Below are 24,035 nucleotides of genomic sequence, written 5' to 3'. Positions count from 1 at the left end.
GTTGAAGATTTCTAGCTATCATTTTATGTATGTTAATGTTTAGGTGATTCTTTTGTGTTGGAAAACTGGGGAAGTAACTCTCAGGTCTGTGCACTCTGACACAACTTCTGGGTAAGATGGATTATTTGTCGTTAAAAAGCAAACAATGAAATAAGAAATTTCAAGGAAAGATATCTGAATATAAGAAGATATCTGGAATATAATTAGCCTCCAGCAGAAAAGCTAGCTTAGAATAAAAGCTGGGGTGTTTTTTTTTTTTTTTTTTTTTTTTTTTGTTCTCTTAAAAATGCTTTGTGGTGCAGTCTTTAGTGCTGGAGGCAGCTTGGGTTGCTGGGACTTTCCAGCTCAGCTCGTTTCCTTTGCCTTTATTTTGTTACCTCAGCAGGCCTCCTGCATGTTTTTCACTTTGTTAGTGGAATATTTTTCAAGTTGCTGATTCTAGCTTATGCATGAGAGGGCACAAATATATGACCCACTCAGATTTTTATGTTGACCTCAAAGTGTACTCAGAGCACTGGGAATAAAACAGAAAATATCACAGCTTGTCAAAGCTGTCCACTGCTTTATTTGTTCTGTGGCAGTCCTCCCCAAAGCCAATCCAGGGGCAGCAGAGAAGTGGGATATGGTTAAACATTGATTATTGGATAGAAGAGCACCAAAAAATTTTCCTACATTGTGATGTAGTTCAGAGGACTTTTTTTGTTTGTTTATATTTATTCATTTATTTTACATAAATTCTTTTCTCAGGCTATTTTAGGCTCCAGAATTTCCATGTTAGTCTTTTCTAGAAACGCATACAGCAGCCCAAGCAAACAGCTGGAAATTTTTACTGAAATTCACTTGGAATCTTTATGGTGCATAAATCTGCCCTATGGCCATCTTCCCAGCGTCTTCTGCAGGCAAAAATAGAACTTAAGATTGCAGCAGGTAGGGGCAGCAAGAATGCTGCTGCTCAGGGGCAGCTGGAGATGTTGCCTGCTGGAAGGACCTGTTCCCAATCTGTGGGTCATTTGGTGGACTGAATCGGGTAGGATCCCGTGACAAATCCAGGTAGGTGCAACTTCCCTCCCAGTGACCAAGGATGACATTGAATGGTTGAAAAAAAATGTAGCAATATTCAATGATTAGGAAGATTTGGGGAAGGGTTATGTGAGAGGAGATTCAGGACGTGCACTGGTAACTGGGAAGGAGTGTTGAAAAGGTCTGTTTCTGTGCTACCGCTTCACTGACTTGAAAATTCAATTCAGATGTCAGAAAGAAAACCAACAGTGTCATCTAGCATATGCTGTGCCTTTGTTTATTTGAAGTTATTTTCCTGTAAATAAAGAAATTACAGAGTGAATCGAAAGACAGTGCTGTATGTTGGAAATAATGCATTCAGGAAAAAGATTTGGAAAAACCTGTATACATAAATTTCTTTTCCTCCATCTTCAGTGTTCAGAACTTTCAAGGTTCACCAGGTTTCTGCTCTGTATGAAATCATTAGCCAGGTGTCAGTGTGATTCAATGAAAAGAAGAGTGCAGATGACCAAACTAAAGGAGTGCAGGTAGGATTGCTGTTAGGGTGATCTGAGGGTCATGTAGGGGTAATAGTTTTGTTAGTATCTTTTTTTCCCCAGACATTTTGCTAGTTGTTGCTTTTAGCCATGAACCTTAATTAGAAACTCTGGTGTACTCAACCATATGAAATAGAAAACTGTGTCAAATATATGAACTTCAGAAGGAGTGAAGATGCAATTCTACACAAAGATATTGGAGTAGACAAAGAATGCTGAATAGCAAAGTTATTTCTCTAAAGGAGCATTTTGTGGATGAAAAAATGAAATGTAAGGAACAAATTTAAAAGTGTAGTATGAGTTTATTATACAAAATGAGAACAGAATGTGAAATCCTACCTGTTACTGTTCCTAGCTCTTTATTCATATTCCTGCTTACCAGCAAAGGAGGTAAGAAATGCATGAAACAGAGCAGGAGTATGGGTAAGGGATATTCAGGCAAAAAGAGGGAAATCTGCTTTTACCTGTCAGAAACATGTAACTTGGAAAAGGTGGCCAGAGAACAGAAAAGGATGATCAGAGAAATGCAGGAGTGAAGTTACTGCTGAACATCTTTAACCTGCTCTGGTTAAAATTTGTAACAGAAATCTCCCTGACTTTGCTCAAAGGCAAATACAGAGCAGGTCGTAAGACAGAAGTTGTTATTAGTGGATGGCAGCAAAGACAACAAATTTTACTGAAGTAAAATTAGAAACAGTTAAAAAGTGCTTGTAGCAGAAAACCAGGCTGTAATTTACTGTTCTAGCACAAGTGTTTGCAGCAGTTGGTGCTAGCTGGCTTATTTCCTGTCCTCTAAAATAAAAAGTAATTGCTCTGTTATTTAAATACAATGCCCATTCCAATTACAATGTTAAGAAGTATTAACTAAATGAATGTCTGTTCTTGAGTTCAGGTGATTAGAACTAAACGAGTAGTTTTCTAAGCTGAAATTTTAAGAAAATTAATGAAGTACAATAGAAATTACTCAAATTTCCATCCTAAATGGGAAACTGGGCTCCTAGGAAATACCACTTCTCCAAAAGAATGGTCGGGCATTGGAATGGGATGCCCAGGGAGGAGCCACCGACACCAGTGGAGTCACTGACCATGGAGGTGTTCAAGGAACATTGTGTTGAAGGACACGGTTTAGTGAGAACTATTGGTGATAGGTGGACGCTTAGACTGGATGTTGTTGGAGGTCTTCTCCAACCTTGGTGATTCTGTGATTTACTTTTATCTTCTGCAATCACTAAAACTTGCTAATTTTTTAATGACATCTGAGTTGTTGTAAAAATAAAGTATTTACTCTATGTATTCTCAGCATATTCTCATTCTTTTGTCGCTGATGATTTTAGTCATCTTCAGGCATAGCTTTGTCTAGCAGCAAAGCAAAATGTAAATCTACTCAGTATATATGACTAAAACCATTGTTACTGGGACACGGTGGACCAACATTTCTAAATTATGAAGAGCTGTCTTATTTGTCTAGAGAGGTAATTGAAGTCCTGTTGCTGGAGACATTCAGCGTAAGTCTGAACAGGGCTCTGAGCTCCTGATACAGCTATAGGTGTCCCTGTTCATTGCAGGGGAGTTGGACCAGATGGCCTTTAAAGATCCCTTCCAGCTTGAACACTTCTGTGATTCTGCAGTGCCATGCAGTGTTGTGTACCAATATGTGACACTTCCTGTATAGCAAGACTCAGGCTTGCCATGTTTTCCCCTGTACTTCAGTGAAGTAGCAGTAAAAGGCAGGTACTAAATGAGTAGAGGTGGCATTAACTTCTGAATTGCTTTCTTATTTCCCCTTCATTATTGTGAGGGAAGGAGAGAGTATTTATTTACAGTTAAATGATTGTTGTTAACAAAAATGGATGGATCCTAAATTGTATTAATTGTATTAAACTATATATATATATATATATATTTGAGGTACGTCAGGGTCTCTGTTAATTATCTCTCGGCTTCTCTTGTTTCTCTCCTGATTTTTATCTGACATTGATGGATTTGGCTTGAAAAGCTGAAGGACTTCTGTGAGTAGTGGATGATGCAGCTACTAGGTCAGCCCTTTTGAAGTCCTCCTTTTCCTTGTCATCGGATGTGTTTGTTTGATACCAACTCTTACTTATCGCTGTCTGACAGCCCTGATTTTGTATCCCTCTGTATGAATCTATGTGCTCTAAATAACCCAAATGAGTTCCTGCTTCTGTGGATGGGTCTGACGTAAGTCAGAGCATTGTTTTGTACCAGGACTTTTGTTGTGCTGCCAGCCTGTAGAGGCACTTGTCAAGGTTTGGCTGTCTCAGTGAGGTGGGATACTTGAAAAATTGTACAAGGGAAGGAATAAATCAGAGCCTGTAGAGCAGAGGGGTATATTAAAAGAGAAAGGAGTACAGCCCAATCCTATAGTGAGAGAGTGAGAAGAAAAAATAATTCTTGATCAGAGGTTGAGCTATGAATCCATCTTCTGCTTTCACATTAAAAAAAAGTATGCAACTCATGTTAACTGTGGCATATTTCTCATCGCTGTGCAACTCCCTAACTGTGCAACTTTTATGTGCTCTGAAGGTCATGGAGAGACAGGTTTAAACTAATTCCCAATGCACAAGCACCTAGATTTAGCTTCTTGTATCAGGTGTTAATAAAAGGGCAAAGATCTTCTCTTGAGGGGACTGACTTGACCCAGTACAAGTGAGCAAGGGCTGGCAACCATTTGGCACTCTGTGTGATTGTCGTGTAGCACATGAGGAGCAGTTGAGGGAGCTGGGATGGTTCAGTCTGAAGAAGAGGAGGCTCAGGGGAGGTTTCATCAATATCAGCCTGATAGGAGGTTGTGGGGAGGTGGTGGTTGGCCTCTGCTCCCAGGTTAACAATGACAAGGCAATAGGTTCCGGAGAAGACCTTAAGTTGAGCCATGGGAGGTTCCAGTCGGATATTAAGAAAAATTTCTTCTCCAGAAGAGTGATAATGCATAGGAATGGGTTGCCTAAGGAGGTGCTGGAGTCACCATCCCTGGAGGTGTTCAAGAAATGTGTAGATGTGGCAATGAGGTCCAAGTGGCATGATGGTCTTAGTGGTCTTTTCCAACCTTAATGATTCTGCAACATTCTTTCATTCTTTGTGCTGAAGCATCTTCGTGTTTATGGGCAATCAGAAGGGGTCATCTCTGACCTTAAAGCCACATGTGTTCCTTAGGTTTCTAGCTTCTCTCCTCCAAGTACTGGAAGTAACAAACACTGCAAGTTCTTTTCCTTTTATGGCTTTAACCATATGGCAGATATTCTTGCCTGGGCCAGTAAAATCACTGATGGCAAAAAGGGATGCAGGCAGATATTCTTGCCTGGGCCAGTAAAATCACTGATGGCCAAAAGGGATGCATCTTCCCCAGAGCATATCACATTGTGCTGCAGTGCTGCAGCAGGCTGCAAGGCTGAAGCATTTAAATGGGAATGGAAATGAAGTACTCATTTTGTCCTAAGGAGAGCAATCCTCTCACATACCTATTTTCATCACAAATGTAGCAAACCAGACAATGGATTTTTTTTTTTTATTTTTTTTTTAAGAAAGAAAAGAAGACAAGAAACAGTTACTGCTGAGATAGGGGCACAGGAAAATACATGCAGTTAATGAATGATATGGAATGTAACAAAAGACTGTTAAGTATTGTTATCCTACAACCCTCTTTTTGTTGTTTATGTTTAAAAGCTGATCTCAAGCTCTGAGAAGAGTCTGTGACAAACAAGAATTCATTATGTCTATCAGCTAGTAAGGCATTTTAGTCCCTGCAAAATATTTCTTCCTTCCACTTCTACTGTATATTGTACCTGAGAGTGAGTGGCAGAAAGACTGACAATATTTGAAGTCCATTGCTGTCCATTCTCCTTGTAGAAAATTCTGTGAACAGTTGATGTCACTTCAAGAAGACAGATTTTCCTTAATTTCAAAGCTATTCTAGAATATCTGGAAAAAACAATTGGTGGGTCAAATGTGAAATTTTGTTTCCTGACTCAAGCTGGGCTTTCAGAAATTGCTATTGAAATAATGTGTAACTCTTGAAATGAGTGTATGGCTATATGTTTATAGGAAGTTTTCAATGGGTTTAATAGGTACTTTTCAAGAGTATTTTTTATACAGAATATACAACATATACTCAGGTGGGTGTAAGGTGACAGCATTTGATCTGCCTTTGATAAATGTGAACAAATTCTCACTGTTTCTGCTGTGGCATTGGGAAAATCCGATGTAGATTTTTTCTGTAGAAGCACTACAGAACTTTAGATCAGGAGGTGATCAGAAGGCGATGCTGAATCTTTGGTGAAGTTTTTTGTTTTCTGTTTTAAATTTTACCTCCACTAGAGTAGCAGACTTCTGGCACTGCTAAATAGGGAGAACTCTGTGGACAACCAAGTATGAAAAAGGCCTTGCTGGAATTTTGCACCCCACAGTTTTCACTCTGACAGCATTTTAGTTTTAAATACAAATCAGGTTCTGCAAGAAGTAGTCATTTTCTTGGTTCAAAAACTGTTGCAGCCTTAACATCTCTAGCTCATAAAATGTTCTGTCAGCTGAACCTCCACTGATGACAGTCCCCACATGCTTCGACGCCGCTTGAAAGAAGATAGGATGTTTCATAGCAGACCAGGCATGTTGTTCCAGGAACTCAGACCCAAAAATGGCCATGAGCAGGGATTGCCACTGTCAGATTTTGCATATCCAGTGTAGTTTTCGTGATCTTGTTTGAGTTCCTGGTACAGACCAGCACTTGCCAGAACTCCACATAGAGGTATGTTATTTTGGAGAAGAGTTCTGCACTATTTTATCATTGTCATCATTGATGTCACCTCAGTCATTCAGAATACTTCTGTTTTGTCATTCAATTTTCCCTGGTATTTCTAGGGGTCTGATGCTACTGAGAGCTGTAATGCTGTGGTAGCTATCTGGAGCAGATGGCTGTTGGGGAGGACCTTTCTCTGCTCCTCAGCTCTTTGTCTTGAGAACAGCAGTCAGGTTTGTTGCAAGAATCTTACAGGTGCTATTTTATTTATATTCAAGTTAAAGGCAGGCGTTAACTACATCATAGTAAGGTAACAAGTCATAGTCTGGTTTTCCTGTATCTACCTTGACCTTTTGCCTCTGAAGATCAGAGCTTGGAATTTCATGTCAAGCCAAGTGCCAGGTAGTGATTTGATTTCTGCTATCATTTATCTGTGCATTGGTTTCTGAGGAAATACTATGGCAGAAAGCCAGGACTCAGGTCAAAGCTGCCTGTGGCTTTAGTAGGTGGCTTGTGTGAGCAGCTCACTGCTCTGTTTTATGGAATCATAGAATCATAGAATGGTTTGGGTTGGAAGGGACCTTTAAGATCATGTAGTTCCAGCCCCCTGCTATAGGCAGGGACACCTCCCTCTAGACCAGGCTGCTCACAGCCTCATCCAGACTGGCACTGAATGTTTTCAGGGACGGGGCATCCACAAATCTGTCTGGACAACCTAATCCAGTGTCTCACCACCCTCACAGTAAAGAATTTATTCCTAACACCTAGTCTAAATCTACCCTTTTCTAGTTTAAAACCATTTCCCCTCATCCTCTTGCTACCTGCCCTTATAAAAAGTCCCTTCCCAGCTTTCCTGTAGGTCCCCCTCAGCTACTAACCACAACTCCAGGTAATGATTAGGTGGGCAGTAAGGGAGGCTGCTGGCAATTCAGGTGTTTTCAGTTCTGGCTTCACAAAGTGTGCAATGTTGAGATGAGCATCAGAGGTCAAGAGAGCAGACCACACTAACAGGGTTGCGCTGGTAGCAAGCTCAGCCTGACAGAGCTGGAACAGCTTGCCAGGTGGGCAGCTCTCACCAGAGAGCTTCTGTGACACATTGCTGTCAGCCAGTAGCTCCTGCCTGCCAAGCAGTTGGAGCAGGTTGGTTTCAATTGGTTGCTGCTGATGGAACTGTCGTGGAATCAGCAGAGGCACTGGTTAATAGCAGGAACTAGAGTGGCTGGTGGTTCAATATTGAGATGGCTCCTGCAGCTAGATGTGATTTACAGGGTATTCCTGCTTCTGTTTGCCAGGACTGTAATTGAATTAGTCACGCATAACCATTGCAATGGCAAGGACTTGCCAACAGTCGCTGTTTAGTGGCAGCTTAAGCTAGAATAATTTTCCTTCTTTTTCAAATAAGAGATAAAAGACAAAAAAGATGAGCAGAGAGAAATTACCTAGAAAGTATGAAATTGTATAAGGTTACCGCTACAGTATTAAGGAGGTTCAAGATAGGGTTAACAGCTGTGTTGGTGCTCCAAACCTTACGTCAAGGTGATCCCCACCCCAGCAAGACCAGCAGCATGTCCAGGCCACAGTATGTAGGGAAGTGCCCCAGGCATTCTTCACACCCACGTACCCACATTTTTCCAGAGGAAACCAGAGGTGTGTGCAGAGCAGTTTCTGCTTAGGCTTTGTCCTGGGCCTCAGTGTCCTGCTGCCACTCTGCTGGTAGCACTCCACTTCTGCCTTGTTTGGACATATAAAAAATTATTCCCGGCTACCTCTCTTTGTACAGTGTCACTGGCTCATTTTTTAGTACAATTTATATGAAATTATGGCGACCAGCTTTATTACCCTGTGCAAAACCTACAGCATTCAAATTTTAAAAATGCAATTAATTCTTCGGTAGTCCTTAACAATTACAATAGCCATTAATTTTTAATACAATTATTTATGTAAATCACTGTTGGCTAATTTTTTTCATAAATATACCACTGCTGAACGTTTGTATGTTTAACTCCCGTTGTTAAATCATTCCCTAGTCTGTAGTTTATGCAAAATTTCTCCCCTCGTCAAAGTGCAATTCTTTTCCTACTGAAAAATATTTTATTAAGCACCCCAGCCTGGGTACTGATGAGGCCACACAGAACCCAGTGAGTAACTCCAGGACTAAGAAAGAAGCTATGATGGGCCACATTTACACTAAAAAAAAAACATAAGAAGAGATGAGAACTAATATAGAGTACGTGATGTTACACACAAATTGATTTTAGAGACAATTAGGCCAATAAAGCATTGGATAAACACTTCTCTCATCATGAAAACAGTTACATATGTGACTAAGGCAAATGGTATGGATTGCTTCTCCCGGCTTTGTAAGGTGCAGCAGTTTTGCTGGCAGCAGTAATCGCTTCCTTTAATATATTCATTTGACTATAAAATCCTTTTAGAGCAGGATAATGTGTTGTCTTGCTCTAGATTTTCAGAAAGATTATATAGATAGTTTAAACAGGAAGCTTGATCTCAGAAAAAAAGCATCAAAAAGTCACTTCTAGGTAGAATTAATTTGGTTAGTGATCTGCTGTGTGAAGTATTCTAATTACTCTACATGAATATGATTTGTTTTTAATATCAGTGTCCTGTGAAAGCTGACGAATGCTGATGTGTTTAAAAAAAATAAAAAAGAATATGTTCAAATGGCACTTTCTAAGCAAGACTCTTTTCTTTGCATCTTAAAGACCTTGTTTTTATTGCTAATAGCTCAGCAGGAAATGTAGAGCTGTGTTAAATACCATTTCTCTTGTAATGATAGCTGAGGCTGATTATTGCCTCTCAAATGTTCAAGCAGCTTCACGCAGCTGCCTTTGCTAGCCTCCTCCTTTCCCCCAGAGCCTGGCAAGGATGCTCCACACATGGATGAGATCTTGAGTCGTGGTTCATGGTTTGAAATGAGACCAAAGGGCTTAAGCAAAAAACCTTTGATCCTCTACCATGACACTCATGGAGAACTTCTGGAGGAATGTATGACCTGGCCTGTGGCATCTCTAAATAATCCTAAAAACAAAATTCCCTCGTGAATGGCCTAATTCTAGTTTGTTCAAAAAATTCTGGCTGACCGCTGCCTTTCTTGTGTTTTAAGCCTGAGAGGTTCCTAGCTGCTCCTGCTTTGCCACTGGTGTTTTCATCTGAGTTTCTCCTCTGAGTGAGTACCAGACAGACTGCCTTTAGCCACGACCACCATCTTTCCAATCTGCTTTATGAAAATAAAACTAAAACCCATGCAGTCTTCAGGGAAATCACTAGCAGGAATTCGCTTTTCACTCTAATGATGTGTCATTAGCCTTTTCTTTTTAAGCTTTTTATTTTACAGGATTAATCTCTCTAGTTCTGTTTCTTGAAGCACATTTCAATGAGCATGTATCAGAGATCATAAATCTGATAAACTCAGTGAGGGTTGTTTTTGTTTTTCCTAAGTTATTCTTGAGTTTACAGGGTATTTTTGTACCAGTGACAGTGTTTGTAGAAAAGGAAGCTTGCCAAAATAAATGCCGGTGAATCAAAGCGTCTGGAAGTGGCTGACATGAGTTTTACAGATGTGGCTCCGATATGAAGCCGGCAGAGAGGGTTGATGCTGACAGGAGCTGGTGAAGTCTGAAACTCAGTTATATCCAGAAGGAACCCTGCTTTTACACTGACTGGCTCATATTTTCACATCAAACCTATTCTGTTTGTGCACCCCTCCTTGATAGGCTGGGTGACATAGCTCCTTTCTTTGTAAATGTGAGAATATTTCAGCACATGCAGCAGCAAAGCTATATTGCACTGCATTTATTTTGTCCCAGGTGTTTCACAGGGTAACAGAAATTTGGCCATATTCTTTGAAAGCAGCTTTGAACCATTGCTTACTATTGCATCAAAGCAATTGATAAATGAATGTGTTAAATTCCTAGGTGTGGGTGTGTTGCACACAGAGAAAGCCCTGGGCTTGCTTTGTTGCCTACATTTATCCATATTGGAACTCCAGTTATTTTCTACTGCTGTTCGTAACTTCTTTTTTGATATTTCCTTTTTCCTCTGATGACAGAGGTGGGGTGACTGGGCTGAGGCTAATGGGATGAAGTTCAACAAGACCAAGTGCCAGGTTCTGCAGTTTGGCCACAATAATCCCAGACAACAGTACAGGTTTGGGACAGGGTAGCAGGAAGACTGTACAGAGGAAATAGATCTGGGGGTACTGGTCGATGCTTGGCTGAACATGAGCCAGCAGTATGCCCAGGTGGCCAAGAAGGCCAGTGACATTCTGGCTTGTATCACAAATAGTGCAGCCAGCAGGAGCAAGGAAATTATAATCCTTTACTCAGCCCTGGTAAGGCTGCACATTGAGTGTAGCATTCAGTTTTGACTCCTTATTGCAAGAAGGACATGGAGGCCCTGGAGTGTGTCCAGAAAAGGGCAACAAAACTGTTGAGGGGTCTGGAGCACAAGTATTAATGGGGAGTGGCTGAGGGAGCTGGGATTGTTCAGTCTGGAGCAGAGGTGGCTCAGGAGAGGCCCTATTGCTCTCTATAACTCCCTGAAGAGAGGTTGTGGTGAGCTGGGGTTCCAGCCTCTGCTCCCAGGTAACAGCAATAGGACAAGAGGTGATGGCCCTAAGTTGTGCCAGGCAGGTGTCAAGTTGGATATTAGGGTAAATTTCTTCTCTGAAAGAGTGTTCAGGTGCTGGAATGGATGCCCAGGGAGGGGGAAGTCACTGTCCCTGGAGGTGTTCCAGAAACGTGTAATGTTGTACAGAGGAACATGAGTTAAGAAATATTGGTGGTAGGTAGATGGTTGGACTGGATGATCTTGGAGGTCTTTTCCAGCTTTCATGACTCTCTGATTCTGTGAAGCAGTCTTCACAGCGGCAGATTCTGTGAGAGTGAGATCTAGCCCTGGGCAATTGAGATAGCTTTCTCTGTGAAACACAAAGTTTTCCCTGAATACCAATTTTACTTTTGCATGGACACCAGACAACAACTTCTTTGTGAAGAATTAGCTGCCTTGCCAGTTGCAATCTTTTGTTAGTTAAAATGTGATTATGAATCAGAATAATCCAAAGGGAGAGAAGATACTTGGTACTAGTCAGGATCTACTTTGAAGCATGTTTGCAGAGACAGCAGCAGCACTTGCACGTGCACATCTGCTGTGACATCTGGCCTCTGGCAGAGATCTGCTTCCCCTGATAAGAATAATATTACACTAACTTAAATCACACAGGTAATTTCCTGCAAAGAATGTGTCTCTAGATAATATGTTGGCCTACCAACCGTTTTACTATGAAAGCACTTGTGTTGGCAGTGTTCATTCCATCTGAAAAAGTCTCAGTGTTCACTCTGTCAGCACATGCAGTGATTTTGTGTAGTAGCCAAGCTGTACAGAGCAAAATCTTTCCTCAGATTAGATTGCCTTCTATTTTGGGGGTCAAAGTTACAAAGTATACTGGAATATCAAAGCTGCTTTCGTTGGGGTACAGGGAGGAATTTGCTGTGTAGTGCCATGCTGTTTCCAAAAGAGAGGAGAAGAAGTTGTGCTGGTCCTAAAGTGACATGAGATCGACCAAACCTAGGGAACGTTGAAAAATAAACGCCCCTCACGGCTTTTAAAATGGAAATATTAGAAGATTTGAGCCTGAGGGTGCTAACAGAGCATGTAATGGTCCTGGGCTATTGTGGTTTTTCCTTCCCAGCTTAGTGCTACTGAGCAGATGGCAAATTCAACTGTTTCCAATCAGCTGCTGGCATTTAAAATAGCTTTCAGAACAAGACAACTTTTGCTGGTAGGAATTTACAGATTGTTTAATGATTTTAGTTCGGAAGCCACATCTGCCATTGTACTGGTTTTGAGGCATTTCTGCTTTGTGATTTAAAGACTGTTAAGCCAGCAAGTTTGTCATAGCTATTAGCTTTTCTCTCTTTTCTTTTATTTCTCCCTTTATTTCTTCACCATTGTGCTCATTCCCAGAGTTACCTGCCTCTTACTCTTTGAAACTTGTGGACTTCAGCCTAACTTTGCTACAGAGATCCTCAGAAATCCAGGTTCTTGCATCTCCCAGCATATCCTCCCCAGACTTTCCCTCCTTAACAGTCCTCTTCCCATGGCATTTTTCACTTAGAGTATTCAGCTCATATATTTTCATCTCTTGCCTTCCAGACACCCAGACTGACAAGGCTTTGGCAATTACATCCAAGTCATAGAATCATACAGTTATCAAGGTTGAAAAAGACCTCCAAGATCATCTAGTCCAACCATCCACCTACCACTAATATCAAGTCCTGCAAATTTCCACGCTTGAGCTGAAAGGACTTTTCCCTCCCACTCCTTTCAAGGTGAAGAACAACCAAAACCAAGTGCCTTTCTGCTTCCTCTGTGTTTTAAGGCAATGGACCAGATTTTGATGTGTAAAAGCTTCTTTTTGTCAGAAGCAAAGCAGCTGTGCCCATCATCTCGATAGTGCTGTAATCAGTGAAATTACACAGTAGGACTGTTAGTGACCTTGAGGTAAATATCCTCAGTGGTAGCTCCCAGGGCAGTGTATTCCAGCTGATACCTGGCTGCATAACTTGCTTTTGTGGGGAAGCTAAGAGCAGCCCCACAGCTGCTCCTTCCCCTCTGTGTAGAGAAAGATCAGGGCTGGAGGCTGCATGGGGTGATGCTGGCCAAGCTCCATTGCTATGAGTATGCCTGTGCTCAGCTGCAAGAGCACAGGGTTTGGCATGGTGACTCCTGAGATTATACATATTTGTCAGTTCTCAACCACAGCAGAATTTGGGAGACATCTGTATTTCCTGCACATAACAAGAGGAAGATATACTGCTATGATATTAAGATTAAGTATTGCTCTTTCTCTTCTTTGACAGTCATAACGCAACTCTTGAAGCATCATATATCTCCTCCTAATGAAGTGTCAAAAATATTTACCTTCAGGACAAATTAGAAGAATAGCAAACATCCTTACTCCGTGTTAAGGAAGTTGGTACATGGATGTCAGCAGCTCACAAGCTCTCTCTGGTGGTCCCTCACAGCTGAACAGTGCTCTGAGTCATCGTTAGGTTTGATCTAAGCAGAAGTAGTGGTTTTAAAAAAAAAGGGGGAAATGAAAATAATAAAGTTAGAATATTTGAAATTGGAATCTGATCATTTTTCCAAGTTCCTCGGGCAGTTCTGCACCTGCTTTGCTCATCTGCATGTAGATGATTTCTGCGTTGGAATAGCCAGAATTTTAATGATGCTGAGGCTGTTTCTCTGGAGTGCCACTAAGTTCTCCTTGCTTCCAAAAATTGAACCTGCAGCCTTTCTACCAGCCTTGGGGGCCTGAGCTGCAGGATTCAAACCACCGCATGCTTAAAAGTTGAAAATGTCTGTACTGTATAAGGTTTCATTCACTAAACTCAGCGGCATTTCTTCCAAGCCATTGCAGCAGTGTCATGCCATTTATTCAGAAAGAATGACTTATGTAGTGTCCGTGCCTGTCATACTGATACCTTAATTTAGGTCCAAATTTGTTTGTCCTTGGTAGCACAAGTGTGAAATATTGATGGTGAAATTGATTTCTGTTGTTACTGAAGCAAACAATTAGAAGTCATGTCCTTCTATTGATGTAGAATTTGCTACTACAAAAATAAAAACAGTAGGCTCACTGCTCAACTGCAGCAATCCAGTGCATTCATTTTAGCACCAAAATTGGCTTGTTGTTGGAAGGGCACAGTGCCCACCCTGCAGGGCAGCTCTGGGAAGCAGCGAGGTGGTTGTTTTAAAAGGTTGGCTGCTCTGTGTCCCCATGGAGATATTTCCGAGGATGGTTTTTGTCTCTTGGGCAGCACGCATGAGGAGTTTTGCACGCATCGTACCAAATGTTACTTTGTGCCTGTTCAGGTTCCCTGGCTGCCACAGGCAGAGTGTTTGTAATCTCACCCTAAGTGAGATAACCACTGCCATTGTGGGAGTCCTTGCATTGGGCAGTTCTGTGGCACACTGGTGTGCTCATTGCCTCCAACTAAAAGAGGCCAGGTATAACAACATAGCTCTGTGTTACTCTCTCTGTTCTGTGGCACCTGAGAGCAGCCAGAGTGGAAAGTGCAGGCAGCTTTTGGCACTTGGGCCAGTGGTACCCCTCTGGAATGGCTGTGTCCTGAAAGCAATGCACTGTGCTGCAGGGACTTGCATCCTCACTGATAACCCCTGAAAACTAGCCAGAAATAAAGATAACATAGGAGTTGGTAACAATTCACACCTTACAGATTTTGTTCACTTGAAGGTGAGAAAACAATTAATGATGATTAATGGCCATCTATCTGAGGCGTAATGACCTTGCACAGATGATGCTTTTCAGACAGACGGTGGCATATCATGGTAAACAAGCTCTTAACACTGACATAAACCCTGACTGGATTTTGATTGATTTTATTTTTCAGTCCTGTGGAATTACACATTATACAGAAAGACATGCACCATTCTTGATGGTGAGGATGTTTTTCCTCCAACACTCACTGAGGCTGCAGACTTAAGATGCTGTGTTTATCATTTCATAAAAGTCTCCTAATAAAAGCCATCTAATAGATGCTGAGGCATTCTAGCTGCTGAGGCAGTGCCCAGCCCAGCAAGTAGGCAAAGGTACAGCAGCAATAAGCTGCTTCTCCCTGACTTCTTTCTAGATGAGGCACACATTCTAATGGTCCTTAGAAACACTTTTATCTGAATACAGGTGCTGCCTTTTGGAGTGGAGCAATGGGGTAGGCGTGGAAGGCTCCACAGGGCTGTTAGGCACAAGGTCCAGGTTAGAACAGCTCCAGTAGCAGCTTCATTGATGCCAGTGCTGCATTCTACTTCCTCAGCAGCTCCCTGGTGGGAGAGTGCTTTGTGTCCTGCACTGCCATCAGGTCTGTTATGCAACAGTATATATAATATAGTATATATATAATATATATATATTTATATATATATATATATATTATTTATATATAATATAGTATCTATATATTTGTTTATTTATATATAATATTTAAGGATGTTAAAAAAAAAAAAAAAAAAAAAAAAAAAAAAAAAAAAGCAGATAAAAATACTCCAAAAATAAGTGCTCAATCCATGAGAATGAAGAATGCCTCTAAAAGAGGGACGATGAGTCTGTGTGGGTACATTGCTCATTTTCTCTTTCCTATTTCAATATGTGCTAGCAAGAACTCAACAGTGGCTGTTTCTCAGGATTATTCTGTTCTTACCTCTTCAGTTTGATGCAGACCTGGAAAGTCCTTTTATTTTATTTTTATTCTAACAGTTTGGTGTTAACAGAGGAGAAAGAAATTGCTGGAAAAGCAAAACTGTATGCGGCAGAGTTAAATGAACCGTTCACAGTAATAGCAATATCTGCTCTCTAGAATCTGATGTTTTAAACGTCAGTGGGAAAGATTTGCTGGACCAAGGTGCAACTTTATTTAAAGGACAAGGTTAATGATTCTTTGTGTGAATATTTATTTTATTTGCCTGTGCTTGTTTTTATTTTTTCCCTATTAGGCTGACGATAAAGACACTGGAAATTACAGTGCCATGCAATACAGGCTCATCATTCCTCCAATCAAGGATGGTAAAGAAGGTTTTGTGATTGAAGCTTACACGGGGCTAATAAAAACTGCTATGCTGTTCAAAAATATGAGAAGATCCTATTTCAAGTTTCAGGTCATTGCGACTGACGATTACGGAAAAGGACTGAGCAGCAAAGCAGACGTACTTGTAAGTATGAGCCAAGCTTTATCTTGTTAGAGTGATGAATTCTGAACACTGCATAAAGCTTAATTCTAAGCAGACCTACAGGAAGGCCATAAACAGTGTACTTGATCTTTACAAGTCACTGAAATAAAACTCATTTTTAAATCAGGAGCTTTTATGCCTGTCTGAAATACCTTCACATTTCGGGACAGAGTTGCTGATCTCAGTTACCACACCAGACATGGTGTTCAGTATTTTATTTGTTCAATGAGCAATTTTTAATGATTTTCAGTTTAAATTTTCAGTTTAAATTATTGCTGTTGGTGTTAAGTGTGGGTTAAGTTATGTTCTGGGCATTCAGGACCCTGATGGCAGAAAATAAAGTGATTGTGCATTCTAAGTATAAGGTAGCTCAAATATCCAACGGCTTACAGATCTGCTGTGTCTGTTCTCTGAGGCAGCAAGGTGCACTCAGCTCCCATTCAGAATATGTGAAGCAGAGCCTAGTATGTCTTAAAACCCCAATGAGTAAACCAAGTAAAAGTTCACTAACTTGGTCTGTGTTCTTTGCTAAGGTCACTACAGAGCTTCTTGGTCACAGTTAGATGTCTGTCTGGCATGCAGGGCAGGCACAGAGCTGAGCAAACAGGCTCTGAGTGCTATGACTTGTTCATGTCTGGAAGAGAGAGGCAGGAAATAACTTTGGGCTAAAACTGCACTTGAAGCTTTCAGGGAAAGCAACAATTCAAAAATGGCATCAGCTTTAGGCCGTGACTTCCTTTTTTGTGCTTAGTAAAGGACACTGACTTAGCCCAGTCACAGGAACCATCAGAGCTTAATTTCTTCAAAGCCCGTATAGCATGATGGATTGGATTAATATTAGCATAATGTTGTAGGGATGAAGTACATTATCTAGTTCGTGGGAACACTGTCAAATGATACAGATGATAGCCATAATACTTGGTGTATTGAGTTATGCAGTAATTGAGCAAATAAGCATAATGTATGATGTCCTCATGCTTGGCCTCTCAAAATGGCAGGGTATTCTCATGCAATGAGTGTGGGAAAACTAGATTCAAATACGGCCAGAAAGTAATGACATTAAAATTAGGAAGTGACGTTTGTCTCATTATTATATATAGATGTATTTAGGTTTCCTAAGTGAATGATGGGCAGTCTGGCACAGTGTTCTTGAGCAATTGCAGACTGACACTATTCTAACATGAAAGTTTAGGTTCTTGCTGAATACGATCCATACACAAAGATGCCTTCTAGCCAGACTAAGCTGTTCTGGGCTTCATAGTTCGATAGGATTTGACCCACTGCCAAGAGACACTTGTGTCAGTGTCAGGAGTGCAGACTGGAAGGTGTTACTGCTTTCAGTACAAGTTAAAGGAGTGCCTGTTGATGAGGGAAGTTAAATCAATTGCTTACATGCAAAAGAGCTAAGATGTGTGGGAAGCAGTTAGGATTGCACTGGGAACAATATAGGGAGAAGACAAAGGCACAAAAACACCAAAGGCACAGAACAGCAAAGAATTGGGCAGAGCCAGGTATTCTCCAGAATCAGGATCAGAACAGTGCCTCCATATGCTGGCACTGTTCTGTGAGCAGCATAAACCACCAAATCCACTGGTAAAATGTCTTTGTACCGTAGGGGCTGCTCCACATAGAGGCTACCTGTCTGTTTTGCTAGCTGAGACTGGCAAGGTGGCTAAAGTCAGATGTCTCAGTCTACAGTTTGGGTCTACATGATGGAGTTTTCCCTTATAACTTCAAGATGAAAGGAAGAAATAGGAAATTACACTTCATAATGAGTTTGCAAGTAAGCACTTAAAGTCATTAAAGTTGGACTGTGAATATTTACTATGGTATCATCTTTAATCAAAGGTTTGTTAGAATTTGTGTGGTTTCACAGGACTCTTCCTCATTCAGCACTCAGCATCAGTTACTCCCAGAAGTCAGGTAGTGCCCCAGTGCCTGGCCTTCAAAAAAATGGGAAAGTGCCTAAGGAATTAAACAGGTGATCGAAGGTAGAACACTTACGGGCTTGATGCCTTTCCAGCCTCTGCCACAAACATCCAGTTTGCTCTGCTCCTAATTTAACGTATTCTGAAATGTTCCTACTTCTCAGCATGTGTTCTTCAGATACTCATAGACAGGGGGCATCTGAACACGCTGACTGCCAGCTCTTATGCATTAAGCTGACACCTGCTGTTTAGCATCGCAGGACCAGACTTTTTGCTTGGATTATGGAACAGCAAAAGCTTTCCGAGGAAGAGTGGTTTGGATGGTCCCAGGTAACTGTGCCCCCACCACAGAGCAGTGAAGGTGGCACCTCAGGAAGGGCTTTCGCTGTCTCGCAACTTCCACCTCTGCTCTGAGCGTGTTTCCACTCCTCAAGTGGAAGTGAAGGGAACAGTTTCTTCCTACAGCTTATCTCAGAACAGCGTTAGTTAAACCTGACATAGTTCTCCGGCTTAATGCTGTTTTATAATTGAAAAAAAAAGAAAATCTTTACGAGTGCATGTAGTATACAAGTTAGTGCTGCGGTGGTTTTTGTTCCATGCCGTTGGTTTGCTGTAGCTTGTCACAAATCTGTTTCCCTTTGTAAATCATAATTGTGGTTCCTTGAGCTTCGAGAGACGTTTTACATTCATGCAGTACTCAGTAAATAAGTGCAGCCATTGCTTGAATTGTGTAATGTAGTTAAGTATATTAAACTGCTCATTGCTTTAGAGTTCCTTTTAATGGCGATAGTCTAAGATTTATTTTGAGCTCATTATAATTCTGTATTTCTCACACAGAAGTCTGTACTGCTGATCAGTGCATCTGATGACATTTCAAGAACATTTGAATATTTAAAGTTGAATTAAGCTTCAAAGCTTAAATCGCTGTTTGATGTGAGAATATATTCCTGCTTCTCTGCTGAAGTGCTTGCAGGGCTCACACTTCTTTTTTGAAAAAGCGCACAAGTTGTTCTTTCTGTTAGAATGGAGTTGAATATCTCTGATATTTAAATTTATCTGTTTTAACATTGTCCTACTTACTTTTCCAAATTTAGCTCTGGAATCCTCTATAGACAGGTGGTACACAGGGTGTGATGTTTGCTGTCAATAGCAAGCTGGTTGGACTTGTGAAGAGAGAGCTATTGCAGGAGGCAACAAACATTTTAGAAGGAGGAAACCAGCACACATTTCACCAGAAGGCAGTCTTTGCCTGGGATCATACTAAACATAGCTCAAAGAAACTAGATGGTTAGATGCGGAGCAGTTTGCCAGGTCTGCTGAACATATAACACACTTGTAGGCCCTTCTACACACTCATGCTCCAACTTGTCATTGAGAAACAGAGAAGTTGCATGTTTTTGTGGTAGAAAATGCTGAGCTGAGAGTTTTTATCCCATATAGAGAGAGAAGTTAAAGGAATTTGAGGTAAAAGAAATACTTGCACTGATGGTTTCATTCAAAATAGATCAATAATTCAATTTTCTAACCAAGTATAATTTGATCTAATTGAATTAATCTGGTATTAGCACTTATCTTGGTGCATGTTTCCAAAGTTGGATTTTCCTGTTATGTCATCAGAAATGCTGTAATGCTAATAAGTGATTTTGAATGTGGCATGTGGGAGATTCATGATCCTGTAAGTAAACGCTAAATTACTACTTTCTTCCAAAAAGCTGCATACAATTCTGATGTGGATCTCCAGTTACAGTTTTGGTTAAATATTTGCCTGCAGTTTATTGGTTCTGGCTGCCAAGCAAAGCAGGACTTCCCAGCTCTCTTACTCTGTAATTAAATGAGAAGTTGGTACATCAGTGCATGGCTGTGAAGGCAGGAAAGCAATTATTCCATTCTGTTTGTACAGAGAGGATGTTACTCTTGGATGTGCCAATTGAATTTCACTCTTTTGTTTCCAGGTCTCTGTGGTCAATCAGTTGGATATGCAAGTCATCGTCTCTAATGTTCCTCCCACCCTTGTGGAACAAAACAAAGATCAACTCATAGGGTAATCAATTTACTTACTCTACAAATATCAGACAACTCACTGGTTTTGTGTTTAGATTCAGCCAGCAGTGCTCCCTTTGTGCCACAATCTACTTGTTGCCAAAAGACCTGAAAGTAAGCAAGTGTTTTAGTGTGGGTCACAGTAGGCTGGGTGATGGCACTGGCTCCGCAAACCCACCATTTGCACCTCCTCTGGAGGGAGGCAGAGCTAAGCATGTCTTTGCTTGTATTCTTGCCCGCTTTGCAGGCTCAAACTAGGTTCAGAACTGTCCCTCAGAGCACGGTGGAGCCTCCAAATGCTGGTGACAGAACATACACTGGTGAAAATCCGGGATGTAAAATGGATGAAGCATGACTCCACGAGGCTGAGGCAGTGTGTCTACTGAGGGGTGATATGGCTTCAGGTGTGATTTTATTTGAGTGGTATCACTTCAGGGGAAAACAGTTTAGAAAATTCATTCTGGTAGAATCAATACCACTAACATAACATAAAAATAATAGTGAAAACTCAGTAACGGTGTTATTATTGCACTGTATTGAATATAACGTGCTGGGGGAGAGGAGAACAGGTCTTTGGAATCATCAGTGCCTCACAGTTCAGGTGTGGTATTTTATCGTACTCAGAAGCTAACAATAAAGCTTTTGGTAAAATATGTTTTAATAGTGCTCATACATGTCAGCAGCAGCTTCCAAGAGCCAGGTTTTCATTTCTACTGTCCTTTAAAAAGGCAAATATAATTTTGTATATATTATGTATGGCATGTAACGATGAACTGGACAATATAGGAAAGAAAATGCTACAGGTGGTTACAAACATTTTGGCATTACTGAGTTCAGTGATTAATGGTATTTGTCAGATTTATATGGATCTGCTCCATCCTGACTACTGTCATACTTTACCAACTCCATGGAACTTGAAATAGCTTGAGCCTGTTTAGATAGAATCGCTCACTGAAGAAGTAGTTTGTTGTCTAAGTGGCTTAAGTCTTCATTGGGCTAGGAAAAAATAGTCCATGGATTCGCTTCCAGATGTTTAGGACGTGTTCTGTCTTTCTTGCAGTTTATCTCTGATCGATTCTAACATCAGAAGCACTTGTTAAGTTGCTCAGGCAATAGTATGTGCTTACAGGGACTCCGCTTCCTGGAGCTATGAGTAATAGACAAGTCTGCTTGCTTAACACTAAGATTTTGCTTTCAGAAAGTGTCAAGTGTTGGTGTTGACTGGACAGATGAAGAACAGCGTATCTTTTCTTTACAGTAATCTGAAGAGTTGGCCTCCGCTTTCCTAACCCTTCAAGGTCACCATAGCATGCTTTAGTTTACATAGATTTCTTTTGTGGCTTCCATTTTGTTGAGTGCAGAAGGCAAGCACTTTCAGCCCTGCAGGTTTCTACACAATGTAGAACAGATCTTAGAACATTAATTTGGATTTAGGCTGCATTTGAAGTCCTCCCAGTTCTGGATTGTCATGCAGCCAAAGGAGCTGCCAGCAAACTAGAGCTTTTCCAGAGGGCAGTATGAAAGTGGGGTAACACAAGCCTGCCTTGAAAGAAGAGTGTCAAGTGCATGACGTGTTGGGGGACTGAGACCATGATTGCTGGAACAGGCAGCATAGCAAGAGCAGCCAGAGCTAATATCTTCACAATCTTTCTTCATCCCTGCAAAAATCTCTTTTTGTAACCACTGGAACAGCTTGTTTCCAGCTCCCAGCAGATGTCAGCAGAGTTCAGAGCCCACATTGCACTGTAGACATCCCCTCAATGCTTTCCTCCTGGACTCAGTGTCTGGCAAAGCCTACCACAGTCTTGGAAAACAGCCTAGAGCAATGCTCCTCAGTCTGTGCTCCAAGAATTCCTTTCCTGCCAGATTAGAAATCTTCCAGAACTGTTTTTTGCTGTTCTTAGTGCTCGCGCATGGAAGTCTCTAACAGTTGTGTAAATACTAAACAGTGAGTGAAGCTTTTGAATGAGAATAAACATGAAATTTACAAAGCCAGCTTTTGAATGCTTAAAATTAGCTTGGGAATGCTTTACATCTGCAAATGCTGTGAGGCCAGGAAATGAAAATGCTGTAAGAATTTCACTTCTAAAGGTGTGTTTTTAAACACAGCCTTCGCTAGAAGGAGTTATGTGAGCATTGTTTAAGAAGTGCTACATTGTTTTTTGAAAATACTGATAGAGGTGGAAAGCTTCAAATGTTCTTCCCATACGTGTCTCTTTCACATAGAAACCTATTTGTTTCACTGTCATGGTCAAATTTCTTTGATCTTCTCCCTCAGGTTTATAAGAATGTTTTCTCCGTATTGTTGCAAAGGCTTTAACTATTTAAGCAGAATATAAAAGCAAAACAATAGGAATTTGTAATGTTATGCTGCACAATATGGAATAGCAGGCAGAGGAAAAAACATAAGTTAGAGACTTTCTCAGGCAAAAATGCTTTGTCTGAAAAGCTTTTTAAACTAGCTAAGGCTGTCTTAGGTTCAGCTGGGATAGAATTGTTTTCTTCAGAGTGCCTGGCATGATGCTGTGTTTGGTTCTAGGAGAAAAACAATGCTGATAACACAACATGTTTGTAGCTGCTGCTAAGCAGTGCTGTACAGAGCCAAGGCCATGCACAAGGAAGGGCCCAGGGAGCTGGGAGGGAACAGCATGATGATGGCTGACTTAAAGTGTCCAGAGGGATATTTCATACCATATGACATGTTGCAGAGGGAGTTCTGAAGGGGGTGGCAGTTCATCTCTCTCTCTTCTACTGCTTGGGGGCTACTGGGCATTGGTCATTGGGTGGTGAGCAACTGCTTGTGCATCACTCGTTATATACCTTCACATACATTTATTTTGTGATTTGTCATAACTATAATAACAGTTATATGTAATAAAAAAGAATACTTTTCCTTTTCTCTATATTAGTAAATGGTTTTATCTCAATCCACCAATTCTACTTTGTTTTTTCCAATTCTCTCCCCCACCCTACTGGGATGGAGGCAGTGAGCGAGCAGCTGTGTGGTGCTGAGCCATCTGCCTGGTTAAAGCATAAGTCAGTGGCTAAACCCAGACTTCACACTGACCCAGTGTGGAGCTCCAAGCAGATTTGGGCAGAGCATGTTAATGTAGGGTGTAGTGGTGGTTTGATAATTGCTGGTCACAATGTTAATTTTTTTCCCTATTTATGGACTCTGTGGGAGTCTTCTCATGGAACTATATTGTGTAGCACCTTGCTTGCTGCTTGTTTTTCCTGCAACCCCGTCTATGGGGTTGGATTAATGTTTTTATTTTGCTATGCTGCATGGCCTTGGCCTGTATTGTGATAAAATTGGCAGCTGAGAATCTGCTGTTTTGTATGTATTCAGCATTGCAGTCATCTTTGGGCTATGGAATCCATATTGTTGATACAATCAGTAATTACATACTTTGCTTTCTCTCCTCGGGGAGCCCGGCTATGGAGGAGATAGTGGAGGACACTTTCCAGCAGTTCCTCAGCCTCCCTTTCACTTTTCCTTCTTTCCATAGAGCTAGTTACAACAGCTCTTGAGAATTCTGAATATCCATCAGATGTTCAAACCAGCATATTCCTATTGCTATGTGTCATGAATGTCTTTCAGGTTATGTTTAAGATTAAACTATTATTGAAGTATATCACCCAGAGATCTGCCCTGACGCAGGGTAGTTCTGAGTGGTAGAGGGTGTGGGATGATATGGGCAGATGCTTAGAGCACTGGGCACTCCCAGAGATTTGGAACTTCACCTCTGAACAGCTGCAGAATCCTGTATCTAGTGGAATATTTGTAAAAAGTCTACTGTTGCTCTGGCAATCCTAAAAAGGCACAAATCACTACAGTGTTCTTGGGCCTGCCCCATGCCTGTCAAGCTCTGTTCAATGCTGTTCAGTATCCTCAAGGGGAAGAGAATACTTCTGGATCTGATGGCAATGCAACAGTCCTCCAACTGTGATAGACCCTGCAGAAGCTCCAGTTCCTGAAGCAGATCCTATGGTTGC

General features: G+C 41.1%; 1 protein-coding gene across 1 annotated transcript in view; it reads left to right on the top strand.

Moving 5' to 3' along the window:
* The window catches only part of PCDH15 (protocadherin related 15), a 383,291-nt gene that overhangs the window by 321,804 nt on the left and 37,452 nt on the right, over positions 1–24,035 (top strand). Inside the window, exons 27-28 of the mRNA XM_042862789.1 lie at positions 15,838–16,053; positions 19,952–20,040. Of these exons, the coding sequence (XP_042718723.1) occupies positions 15,838–16,053; positions 19,952–20,040 (305 nt within the window). The remainder of the gene's footprint in view (positions 1–15,837; positions 16,054–19,951; positions 20,041–24,035) is intronic.

The sequence above is a fragment of the Lagopus leucura genome, unplaced genomic scaffold, assembly GCF_019238085.1.
Source record: "Lagopus leucura isolate 7727_CA_CO unplaced genomic scaffold, USGS_WTPT01 Super-Scaffold_739, whole genome shotgun sequence".
Lineage (NCBI taxonomy): Eukaryota > Metazoa > Chordata > Aves > Galliformes > Phasianidae > Lagopus > Lagopus leucura.
This window is presented reverse-complemented; position numbering and strand designations above follow the sequence as displayed.